Source organism: Myotis brandtii, unplaced genomic scaffold, assembly GCF_000412655.1.
Source record: "Myotis brandtii unplaced genomic scaffold, ASM41265v1 scaffold132, whole genome shotgun sequence".
NCBI lineage: Eukaryota > Metazoa > Chordata > Mammalia > Chiroptera > Vespertilionidae > Myotis > Myotis brandtii.
In genome coordinates this window covers 4,856,539-4,869,734 of record NW_005354673.1, presented here as the reverse complement: position 1 = coordinate 4,869,734, position 13,196 = coordinate 4,856,539, and the positions used below count along the sequence as shown (strand labels likewise).

The 13,196-nt window shown below is 51.9% G+C and overlaps 1 protein-coding gene across 1 annotated transcript in view; it reads right to left on the bottom strand.

Annotated features, from left to right (window-relative positions):
• Nucleotides 1-12,222: 12,222 nt before the first annotated feature.
• Nucleotides 12,223-13,196, bottom strand: part of IRF2BPL (interferon regulatory factor 2 binding protein-like) — a 2,943-nt gene continuing 1,969 nt past the window's right edge. Inside the window, exon 4 of the mRNA XM_014534733.1 lies at nucleotides 12,223-13,196. Coding sequence (XP_014390219.1) covers nucleotides 12,600-13,196 — 597 coding nt within the window. The 3' untranslated portion in view covers nucleotides 12,223-12,599.

Genomic DNA, 13,196 nt, shown 5'->3' with positions numbered 1-13,196 from the left:
CTTCCTGATGTCACCTCCCCAGCAGGGTCTGATTGGCTCAGGGCTTCCCTCTCCCCTGGGGAGTCTCTGGGCAGAGTGGCCCATTGCCCTGTTACTGCAGGCCAGGCCTTTGTCCTGCTCTGGCACAGGGGACGGGGCAGGCAAGGCCAAGTTACCCAATAGGCAGATTAAGCATGTGTTTAGGGCACTGGCAGTAAAAGGGCATCAACAAAGTGTTTGATTTGGTTTGTTTGTTTTTTAAGGTCTGATTCTCAGTATTTCAAAATAGTAAGTAAGTAGTCATCCTGGGGAAAATCAGAACTTTGTGGGACTTCCTCAGACAGATTATAAGGTTTAGGGTGGCTTTTATTTTGAATTTTATGTGTGTGTGTTGGTGGGGGCGGGTACACTTTAGCCTCTCATCTCTCAGGGCTGCTAAAGGTCTTAATCCAGCTCAGGGTAAATCAAGGATCAGAAGCCCAGGGCCGGGGGCGGGGAACAAGCAGGTATTGAGAGAAAGGAAGCATGTGACCTCAGCCCATAGCTGTATCCCCTGGAGGGGGAGGCCTCTGGACAGAGGGGGCGCTGCCCTACTAGAGGGAAAGCTGGGGGAGCCCAGCCACCCGGGGATGGGGGATGGAACGGGGTGAGGCCTGCATTAGAGTACGCAGATTCTGGGGAACTAAGGTGTGAACAGTGTCGGGGAGTGAGGGGCAGGATCACCCAGGGCCCTGGAGCAAAGCCCAGCAGCCTGGACCAGACCTAGAATTTGTTCTCCCTCTGCTCACTCTGGAAATGGCAAGACTCTGGCCCAGACGTGGCCAAAGGTGTGGCCCCTTTGGAAGGGGAGCTGGCAGCCCACTTCCTGGACGATGGTTCCACGGATGGCACCTCTGGAGGGCACAGCAGGGACTGCTGTGCTGTAGAGTAGGAGCAACTGCCTTTCTGGCCCAGCCAAGCACTCAACAGCAAACATCTGCTAAGCATCTACTATAAGCCAGGCACTTTCCAGGTATCACCTCATTTAACCCTCATACCACCTGTGCTGCGGTCACTGCATTTCCATCCTGCAGATGGGGAAACAGGCTCAGAGATGTCCAGCACCTACTGAGGAGCGGGCCCCTAGCCCGTGGCAGGGTAAGGACTCGGACCCAGCTGTCTGACTCCGTCCAGCATGCTTGCCTCAGTACCACCCATCTCACCCCTGCCCCAGGCCTCTGCAGGGACAAAGGTGCACTACCTCCCCCACCCTTCTCACCCCACCACGCACCTCTCAGCTCCTACCAGGCCAGATACAGACACGCTCCCTCCCATATGGGCAAGGAGACAAACAAGCTTTCCAGGCCCCAGAACCAGGACGGGCTACATAAGGCCCAAGGCAAAATGAAAACGTGGGCCCCTTGTTCAAAAGTCTTCAGAATTTCAAGATGGCAACAGCAGACCATGAAGTCGCCCTTGAAAATGGGGCCTGGTGGGACTGCATGGGTCACATCCATGATGTCAATCCTGCCCAGAACCCACACTATCCCCAAAACAAACTCCTCCCTCACCTGGGAAATTAGCCAAGTCAGGCGGGGTGGAGCGCCAGGGCCCCAAGGGTACTGGTCTTGGGAAGCAAATGCTGTCCTGGCCCAGAGGCCCCACCCACTGCCTCAGGTGCTCCGGACCCCCGCACTCTCACCTTCCAGGTCACATCTGCAGGTAACTAGGGCTCTGCCCACCTGTAGCCTATAGAGTGCTGTCTTAGCTGAGGGTATCTAATGGTCTAGGACTCAGTGGTCGGCAAACTCATTAGTCAACAGAGCCAAATATCAACAGTACGACGATTGAAATTTCTTTTGAGAGCCAAATTTTCTAAACTTAAACTATATAGGTAGGTACATTGTTATTAACTTAATTAGGGTACTCCTAAGGCTTAGGAAGAGCCACACTCAAGGGGCCAAAGAGCCGCAGTTTGCCGACCACGACTATAGGTTATAGAGCAGACTAATCCCAGCACCTCCTCCTTCACCTGCTGCTTAACCCTTGCTGGAGACGCCCTCTTTCCTCATCTGATCAACATTTAGTGAGCACCTAGGTCCTCGGCTATGGATTTAAGAATAATACTGATAATTTCACTCCAGAACAGTGCCTGCCCCTGCCCCGGGGATGTTCCCAGAAGTGGAAGAGGTAGTGTCTGTATAATGTCATTTGGGGTCGGACATTGTGCTGAGCAGGCCTCCTCACACACCTGATCTCGTGTCATCCTCCCCACAGCCCGGCCGGTGGGCATCGTGCTCCCTTTGGCCTGGGAGGGGGCTCAGGTTCTGAGAGTAACATGCAGAAAGTCCCATAGCTACTGAATTCAGTGAAGAGACTGGGATCTGGGCCCAAGGGTTTCTATGATTCTAGCACAAACTGCTTCTAAACCTGCCTGCAAGGAGCCCTGTCTGACCCAGGAGAGAGCCCACAAGAAGATGAACGCTGTGCAAAGGGCCCTCTGCCAGACCCAGGCCAGCTCCCCTCTCCCAGCCCCAGTGTAAGAGGAACCCCATTCTGTCCCGGGTGAGTCCCTCCCCCTGTGTGTTCTATGTACCAAGCCCTTCTCTGAGTGTCTTTTGGACATCTACACATTTAGTCCATCCATAGCACCACGAAGCAGGTACAATTCTCATGCCCATCTTCCTGGTGGAGAAACTAAGAGACAGAAGAGCGAAACAAATGAATGGCAGAGCTGGGGTTCCAACCTGGGCTCCATGGCCCCAGAATCCATCTCTCGACTTCCGCACACAGCTGGAAGCACCTTTCTCAAGTTCAAGTTCTGGCCCACCAGCAGCACCACCTTAGCTGTGTAACCTTCGGCAAGCTATTCGTTCTGCGTCTGGGTCCTTCATCTGTAAAACACAGATAATAGCACCCACTTTGTAGGGTTGTTGTCTGGGCTAGATGGGTTAGCGGCTAACCGTTAGCCTATGTGGAGCACTTAGAACAGTGCCTGACACCTCGTAAGCTCTGAATGAATGGTGGCCATTAGTGATATGACTGCTCACCTGTACTGCCTCTCCTGATGTCTCCTCCCCCTTCAGGGCTGTCACTCATTAATACCGTCCCCCTTCTGGTATATTCAACCTCTCATTCTCAACTAGTCCTTTCCCTATAAACATGCTATGTCTCTCAACTGCCATCAGAAAACCACCCCCACCTGTCCCCTGGCTGCCAGTTTCCGTTCAGATACAAGACCCAGGGACAAGCTAGGCCTTCCGCTGTCCCCACATTTTACCCGCTGTCTCCTCACACCACCCCGCATTCTAGCTTCTGCCCCCCGCCATCCTGCACATACCGCTCTGGCCAGGGTCTCCAGTGGCCGCCCTGCTGCCACGCGGAAGGGACACCTCTCAGGCCTTATCTCCATCTTGTGGCATCTCCTTTGGCAGAGAGGACACTACTTCCTGTTATTGTCCTCCCACCTCTCTCCTCCTCATTCTCCGCCCCAGGCTCCTCCCCCTCCAACCCTGGAAGGGGAGCCCCTCCCAGCATTCCATGTTTTCTCATTCTGCCCACTTTCCCTCAGGGACCTCATCCAAATTCTTACCTCCACCACCACCCACAGGAAGACAACACCTCTCAGCTCCTGCTCAGGCCTGTCTGCAGAGCCCGATTGGCATGTCCACCTGCTTACCTGGCATCTCTCCTCCCCACCTCCCCTCCACCCCCCACTGGCCCAGAGCACTGCAGGCCAGTGTCCAAAATTAACCTTCCCTCCGCCCCTAAACCTGCTCCAGTGCTGCCTTCCCTGGGCACCTGAGCTGAGGGCTAGCCTTGCTCCTCCTGCCTCTGCCTCTGCCTCTCCCTCAGGCACCTGGGCACCGGGCCTGCCATCTCTCCTCCTAACAGCTGTCAGACCCTCCCCGAAATGCAACCTCCTCACACACACACACCTCAACTTGGTTTCATCACCTTCTGCCTGGATCATTGCAATTGCGTTGTCGCTGGTTTCCCAACCTTGGTTCTCTTTCCCCACTAACCTAGTCCTCACGCTGCCAGAGGATCTTTTCTAAGGAAAAGATCAGAGTGTGTCCCTCTGCGTACCACTGCCTTCAATGGCCATTCACGATTAATTCCAGGCCACTGGGCTTAGCCCAGGTGGTCCTGCTTGCTGGTCCTGCCTCACCTCTCCACGCTCCGGCCAAACCAAACTAACTCCTTGCCCTTCTCTGGCGGAATCATGCTCTCCTGCCTCCCACCCCCTTCTCCCCTCTCTCTCCTTCCTTTACAGGCCCCACCTTCTGGAAGGGGTCTTTCCCCAGTGCCCCATCTGTGCTCCTGTGGTCATAGCACTTAAGGATCCCCTTCCCTTCCCAGCACTGGGGAGGAAGGGGGGAGGGAGTAGGAAGGGGAGGGCACCAGAACCAAGCAAGAGTAAGAGTGACAATAGCCAACATTCATTACCAGCCAAAGAACCAAGCTGAGAAGGTGCTGACACTGACACTCACTAGGAATTTGAATTCTCCCAACAACATCGTGAGGGGTATTCCCATTTCACAGGAGGACAGTGAGGCCCTGAGAGATCAAGCAACTCCCCCAAAGGTAACAGCAGAGCCAGGATTCCAACCCAAAGACCAATCAGTCAGTGTGTTGGGTGAATCCAAGTCTTTTACTGAAGCACGGACCTTTGATAAGCACTGAAGAAGCAGGGGGTGAGAGAGGACAGAGGGGAGGGGCGCAGCGTTGCAGACGGAAGCAACAGCCTGCTCTGGGCTTCTCCAGCCGCCTCGGCCATCCTGAGGGAGCCCTGCTGCAGGCACTGCACCTGGGAGGGAGGGGCGAGGAGAGAGAGGCCTGGGAAGAAACCACTGGCAGGTGGGACAGGAGATGAAGGGATAAGAGGGCCAGGCTCTGACTCAGCTGGTTCCCAGGGAGAAGGGCTTGACCTGGACCACGTGGGATTAAAAAAAGGAGGTGCAGGCTGTCAGAGGCCCTCCCTGTTCCCAGGGTGCTGGAGGCAGCCACTGCGGCGGGCTGACCCCTGCTGACCCCTTCTGCCTCCATGGGGGAGGGGCAGGCTGGGGACAGGTAGGAGTCAGTTACAAGGCTGTGCCTGGGCGGAGGAGGAGCCGTAGCTGCTGCCTTGCCTCTCCCAGCTCCAGTGGGTCACCCTCCTCACGGAGGCCCTTCAGGGGCAGGACCAGCCTGAAGCCTAAGAAGCCGCCTCCAGGCAGTTTAATCCCAGGTTACAGGGAGGACCCCACAGCAGCTCCAGCTCCTTTCTGTCCTACCCTGGGAAGCTCCCAATTGCCTCTCTTTCTGTCCCCTAAAACGGTCCTAATTCCAGAAGGCTCCCTCTCCCCCACGAGGGCATGCTGGCAACTGCCCGAGTCAGGAATTGGCTGCCTGGTCTCAGCCGGACAGAGCCTTGTAGGCCTAAGACTCCAAGCAGACGAGGGGGAGGGTGGAGTTTGTAGCCTTTCTGTCCTACCCTGGGAAGCTCCCAATTGCCTCTCTTTCTGTCCCCTAAAACGGTCCTAATTCCAGAAGGCTCCCTCTCCCCCACGAGGGCATGCTGGCAACTGCCCGAGTCAGGAATTGGCTGCCTGGTCTCAGCCGGACAGAGCCTTGTAGGCCTAAGACTCCAAGCAGACGAGGGGGAGGGTGGAGTTTGTAGGAGGTGGTCACATGACTGTCTGGGCTGAGACCCAGGGGCGCAACGTTAATTCCTTCTTGGTCACGTGGCCCAGCATTCCAGAGCTGCCTCTCCTGGGGTGCTGGCCGCCAGCGTTGCCCCAGGCACCCTCAGTGACCTAAACCTGTTCTCAGAGCAGCCCAGCCTCCTGGAGCTGTGGCTCCTGAGTCACTGCTTTCAGGCTCCAGATTTCAGATGTTCATTCCTTCTTGCAACACAAACCCAGGCCCCACCCGAAGGGTTTGCACTGGTGGACAGTGCAGTGGAGGGTGGGGCTAGGGCACGAGGAGGTGACCTTCCAGGTGAGAGGAGTGCCGCCAGGCAGGGTTGAGTTAATTCCTGCTCTGTGCCTTGGTTGCCTTGTCTGTGAAATGGGGGTAATAACAGTACCTACTGTGGGTATTTTCCTGTCAAAGGAACAAGTGGCCTTAGAGTTTGCCGCGATAAAGGAGAAAGGGTCGATGACAATGCCTAGCCCACGGTCAGGACCAAAGGCTACACTCAGTATGTTTCTCCCTCCCTTTTTTCTTTTAGCCACAGTTTCCCAGTCTGTCACCTAAGAAAGCAATTCTGCCAGCTTCTCGAAGCTGCCATGGGTGGGGGAGAGGGAGAAGACTGCAGCTATCGGTGAGGAAGGCACTGCACACTGCCAGGGACACCTGGCCTCCTCGGCCACCACCCCACCCCACTCCTTCCAGACAACCTCCCAAGCCACACAAGGGTTCCCTTAAGTAGCCCAAGGAACCAAAGCAACGTAGGTGTGGGCCAAAGACAGATAGACACACACACACACATACACACACACACACACACACACACACACACACACACACACACACACACACACACACACACACACACACACCTTGCTCAGGAGCCTCTGAAGAGGGGCGCTGAAGTCTTGGACCGGGAAGAACACTGACTGACTTTGGACTGAGTATCTTTTCATGCTGTTTGAGGTTTTTTAAAATCATGTATATGTAATACCTTTTTAAAAATTAAAATCGTCTCCCCCTGGGATGGAGAAATGGTGGAGGGCTTTGCTTGCTATGCTAAGAAATTTGGACTTTCTCCCGTAGGCAACAGGGAGCCAAGGAAGGTTTCTAAGCAAGGACGGGGCATGCTCAGTGTGTGAGAGAATGGGCTGCCACAGAGCCATGGCCTGCAGTGGGTCCACAGTATGGTACCCACGAAGAAGTGACCCCAAAAGAGACGGGACAACCAAGGCAGGCCCAAGAGTTAATTGTCACTTCTTTTTCCATAAAACAAGCTCGTAGTGGCAATATTCCCCATGGAAATTAGAACCCCCACCTGCTTCCTGCCCACCTCTCTGTTCAGTCAGAGCTGAGACAGAGCTGGGCTCACTCTTTAATTGAGTTTGGGGGTGGCAGGCAGCTGAGAGAGACTGCAGAACAGCCTTGCTCCAGACCCCGGGTTGGACATACTGCTTCGACAGCACCACCATGTGTCCCCAGAACCGAGCCTAGGAAATGCCCTCTCTTTGGGGCTTCCCAGTGCCCCTTCTGTGGACAGCCTTGCTCACTGGTGCTGGCCAGGCTCACATCGAGACCTGGGCCCTGCGGGTCAGAAGTCAGAGGCCCTGGACAGAGAGCAGCATAGGAGAGTCCAGGCTTCAGGCTGCCTGGGCCTGACTTGCATATCAAGAATAGCCTTGGGTATTTAACCTCTCTGAGCTCAGTTGGCACATCCATAAAATGGAAGTCATCACACCCTCTTCATAGGCTGGACTAGAGCTTGGCCGGCATAATGTGCTTCTCCCCAGCACATCACACAGCACCTGGCAGGCTGCTTGTCTCCTTCACTTCCCCCTTCAGTGCCCTCTTCAGCGGTGGGGAGAGAGTGCCAGGCAGAGGTGGGTGACGGCTCAAGGGAAGGCAGGAGGAGTCCTGGTCCATACTCCTCTCTCCCTACTTACCTCCATGCCCAGATGGCTGCTTACCTGGCTGTCTTTAAACCTTCAGAAGTTTCCAATCAGCAAAGGGAAAGGTGGTATGAAGGTCCGCAGCTCAACGGTTGAAAAAAGACTCCACTAGTTGAGGCCCACCTGATATTTACAGTCAGAAACCTAGAAACTTCTCTAAACATTCCCTTCCCTAAAAGGTCTGGCTGCAAGAGCCCAAAGAACAAATGCTTTTTAGTAAAAATACTGATCCCCACACCACCAGGTGCTCATTCTCCTTTGGCCCATCTCATCATCACCCTTTCTCAAATACAGCTTTAGTTAAGCTGCATGTGCTTATGTTTTTTAAAAATGTCTATTTGAACTGTTCCCTAATAGGGATCCAGCCCAGGCTCTGCTTCTGTGTGACCTTAGGCAAGTTATTTCACCTCTCTGTGCCTTAGGCAAGTTATTTCACCTCTCTGGCCCTCATCTCTATAAGGTGGATGGAGGAGACTTAAGTTCTAATCCAGCCGTGGGCAAACTACGTTTGAAATGAATAAAACTAAAAAAAAAAAAAGACCGTACCCTTTTATGTAATGATGTTTACTTTGAATTTATATTAGTTCACACAAACACTCCATCCATGCTTTTGTTCCGGCCCTCAGGTCCAGTTTAAGAACCCATTGTGGCCCTCGAGTCAAAAAGTTTGCCCACCCCTGTCTAATCTCAAGTTCTATGGATGGGCTTTAGATGTGCATAAACCCCCTTATAAATCAGGGAACACTGCGTATATCCCAGAAGGACACTGAATGTCAGGGGAGCCAATTGTAGAAAGGAGACCTTACAGTGGTACTGTATTCCCCCTTACATCTTTTGAATTTTGAACCAAAGGAATGTATTATCTATTCAAAAATAAATACATAACATTTATATTAAGAAGAAAAGAAAATGTATGCAAATCCACTTGAGTAGGCGTACCTGTAGGTTCTAGGAAAGAATCCATCATTTTTATCAGGTTTTTCTAAGGTGTCCCTAACCTCAGAAAGGTCTAGAAAGCATTTCACGAGATGACCTGATGACCCATTCCCAGTTCCAGTGTCCTTAATTTGATCAAGTATGAGAGAAAACAAAGTGAATTCCGGTACGCGTTACACAACAGCCTGGGCTAGATGTACTCGGATCTTACGTTTAATAACGTAGGCTTGCAGGCCCACGTGAGCTGAGCAGGTTGACATGTGAATGCCCAACTTGACATTTTGGTTCTCCTATGGTGCAGCCTTCAGAGATCAAGGTAAATAGAATGATCCCAATCAACCTATTCTCTTAAAACCTTCTTCACTCTCTCCCTGGCTCGCACCGCTGTCCCCGCCGCCCTAAAGACACATCCAGCTTGGGTCAGCTGTTCAGACAACGCATATAAATAAATACAATATGGATTTTTAAGTGCTGGCCACTATGGCTCTCATGGGGGAGTTAGAAGGATGGACAATGGAGGAGGTGGGAGATCAGAGTGAACTGGAGATGAAGGAAGCCCAGGCTCACCCAGAGACCTCCGTCTGAATCTCTGAAACCCTCAAGAATCCCCAGGTACAGGGGAGGGAAATGCTTCCTAGGTCTGCAGTATGGAAGGTTTCAGAGGAGGAGCAATCTAGCTGAGGGATCAAAGCAAGACTGGTTCCTGCCGCCAGACTAGCAGCTGAATTGGTCAGAGCAAAGAGAAAGGTCACATGGTTCCAAAAAAGGAGAAGGGAGTGAAGCCATTTAACAAATGGCCCCTGGCTATGGTAAACTTTAATTAACTGCACCATTATAATTCACTTCCAGTCGGAGTCCCACCCCAACCCACTTTCTCCCTCCCACTCCCTTCCTCCTCTCCCCCAGGTCTCATCAAGGCAGGCTTCCTTAGTGAAACCCACAGGCTGCCTTTGCCCGGTGCCTCATTATTATAGCTACTGCCTCTCCTGCTCATAATGTGCCCAGAAACAGGACCGGAGTGGGGGGCAGAGAGGACAAGCTACACTGTTCTCAGCTCTAATGACAGGCCCCTTTCCCACCTCTGTGCACTAAATCAAAGGTCTTGTAATCCTGAAAGTTCCGGAAGGTAATACTATAGCAATGAAGAGACAGTGGCAGGCCAGCCGGCGCAGATGTGCACACAGGGGCAGATAGCAGGGTTCACTCCCACTTGGAGTCACTAGGCAGCGCTCACAGGGTCCACGCCCAGACAGGTAATCCACACACCAAGTATAGTTCAATGCTGTGGCCGCACCCACCACTCCTTCATTCAACGGTGGTTCACTTACGCCCGTGACACTCAATCTTTATTCTCAGGCTGCTGAGCTTTACCCATTTTAAGAGTGTGTGCCTTGAGAGTGGGGGTTGGGAGCACCTCAGAGGATCTTCCAGGCGAAGCATGCTTGGTTTTTATTAATGAGCTTAGGAGAAAAGCCAACCCAGACCTTTAAGTGAAATGTGTGATTGGTAGCCAGGCAAGGATGGGTTTTTAGAATTAACTCTTCCTACAGTCTGCTATGCATTATCACCCCAAGTTAATTACCCCTGAGGATGAAAATAGGTTTCATGACTCATAAGCACCAATACAACACTTGGCAGCAGATGAAAATGCAAGGACACATTTGCAGTAAGCTGACACGAATATCTATTTATATGTGGGGAGATTCTTAAAGAGGTGAGCCAGGCGCCTCCCATGCACCAAGACTAAGAGGCTGCAGCAGATCCATCAACTGCCATTTACACACACACACACACACACACACACACACACACACACACACACATACACACAGTCATGGTTTCCACTACTTCAATGATGGTGGTGGCAAGGCAGGAACAGAAACTAAAAGGGTGTTATTAACAGCAAGCCCCAACACCAACCCAACCTCCACACCTCCACACCGGTGATGTTCTGGGCTAACCCGTGATTTGTTTTTCCCCAAACCTGCCCGCACCCATACCACCTCCCTACCCTCTTGCTCCCTCGTTGTTGGGAGGGGGCACGCCAAAAGTCTTCCCTTATTGCTCATTTCTTGGTGGGAACTGTCCTGGCTCAGCTTGCCCCAGCCAAGAATGGGGTGTGGCCAGGAATGGATTTCAGATCAGATCGCTGGTTGTTTTGCTTCCTCCCTCCTGTTCTCTACTCTTGTTCCATTTGCCTCCCAGGGAAGTACAAGGTTCACACCAGGGTTGTTTGCCTTCCCCAGCTCTGGGAGGGCTCCAGTCTGGACGCTGCCAAGGGGGCTCAAAGCTCTAAAGGACATTCCTGTTCCCTAGTCCCCTTCCCCACCCCTCTATACCTCACAAATGCCACCAAAAAGCTGATTAGATGAATAATTGCATGTCTTCCCCAGGGAAATGGGTTTTATTTGATAGCGTAAGTGACCTTTACTCAGGAACTGGGTTTGGGGTGTTTTTTCTCTTCCTCTCACCCCGCAACTTTCTTCTAACCAGCTAAGTGTCCTGTCTTTAGAAATACTTGTCAAAAAGGGAGGGAAGAAAAACGTGTAATGAATGAGCTGAAACTGCTTTTCCAATGCATCAGCTGGAAGCTCCTGGCTTAGTAGTACATGCATTTGTTTCCAGTTGCCCACACCTCTCCTGCCTCCATTGATGGCTCTTAGTTCGGTGGCATTTTTGCTTTAAATGTGCAAATACAGTGATTTCTGCCACATCTAAGAGGCAAAGCACCGTAGATGCTCCCCTCCACCCCCCACCGCCCCCCCCCCCCTACACTTTACCCAAGTCATAGGGCATTTGGGTATCAGTATATCCTCATGGCCACAAGGCAAGGCACCAAAAAGCATTCCTAACTGCCATCTGCAGCTGAGGCAGGGTGCATCCAGGAGAAAATAGAAATGCTGAAGAGTAAACAGAAACTGCTTAGTCAGCAACTGTCCCTGCCCCGGAGGTGAATGTAAATAGCCTGGTACTGAGAGGGGAGGGGCAGTCAGCCAGCACAGGGCCTTTTACAGATGCCAGCTCGGGAGAGCTTTCAAAGGCACCAGCATTTGTGTTCTAGCTGGAGGTGGGGAGTGTCCCCTATGTTGGAACTGTGTGGCCTACCCCTAGAAAAACACACTTGCTGACGCAGGGCAGAATTAATATCAATTGAATTTATTACAAGTTACTAAGCTCCAAGGCACATTACAGTGTTCTGTTAACTACAGAAATGTATAAAGGACAAACAGAGCAAATTCTCCATGTCTAGCATTTCGCTCTACTGTTCAAAAGCATCCGTGCATCAATAAAGCAAAAACAAAACAACACGTGAAGATCCAACACATTCAGGTCAGTAGAAACAAACCCAAACATTTTCCCTCACAAACTTGCAACAAAAAACACCCCGCTCCCCCAACATCCCCTTTACCATTTTTTTGCAAACAAAACAGAAAAACAAAAACAAAACAGAACAACTTAAAGTGAAGACTCCAACACTTGGGGCTGTTTAGAAAGAAGCTGTCACCATTTTATAGCATCTTTTTTTTTTTTTTAGGCAGCAACACTGGCCTTGGCAAAAAAAAAAAAAAAGCTTTTTTTTTTTTTTTTTAGGCAGCAACCCTGGCCTTGGCAAAAAAAAAAAAAAAGCTTTTTTTTTTTTTTTTTAGGAAGCAACACCGGCCTTGGAAAAAAAAAAAAAAAAGTCATTTTCTTTTGTGTTTTTTCCTTTTAGAGAGTGCATAACATTTACAAAAATACACACCAGCAGCAGTGTTGCTAAGGGCTATTAATTCTGTACCTAGGCAAACACCCTGCCACCAAATAAATGCTAACAAATATGATGCAAATGACCCAACCAATATTATACTGCTTAACACAAACCGGCTTATCCTTCAAATGAAGAAGTTACATACCTTAGTTTCAAAATATAGAAACATACGACGAAAATAATGTCTATACATAAGACTAACTTTTTGCAGTTTTGTTATATTCACAATTCTACATCTTGGGGGTGAGGGAAGGGAGGGCAGATGTGGAGAGGGGAGGGGCCCTCTGGATTGGAGAGGAGCTGGTCTAGGTCAAAGGAGGTGGCCGTCTTGTGGTTCAAGGGTCTCTCTCCTTTTTCACTTTAACATCCCCAGCTAAGATCGTTGCGATTTCGCCCTGCATGAAGGCCCAAGGTACATTCGACCCAACTAGGGGGCATTTCTCTCCACTGGGGCAGTACACCTCGCCGGTGGCTCCCTGGGCCTTGATACTCTCTCTTGAGCAAGGGAAGCAGAATTTGTGGCTGGGGACGGATGGGCACTGAACGAAATGCGTGTCCTCCAAACGTTCGTGGCAAATAGTACAGCAGAGGGGCCCGCTGTTGGCCATAGGGGAATCCGGAATGTTTTGGGGGTGCACTTGGTCCATGCCCGGGTGGGTGCTAGGCGGCGGGGGCGCCACCTGCAAATTCAGGTCCCCGTTCCGTGAGGCCAAGCGGCGCTGCCCAGGCACAGAGGCCGGCGACACTGGGCTGCTGCTGTTGCGCCTGGCAGACGCCGTGGTGGAGTGGACGGAACTGCCATCCTTGGGCGAGTGCGCAGTGCCCAGAGTGTCTGCCACCGACATGAGGGCGGCCATGGGGGACGGACCGTTCTGAGGGGCTGACTCAGGCGGGGTGGTCCGGTTGGAGTGGGGTCCCAGGGGGAGGCGGCG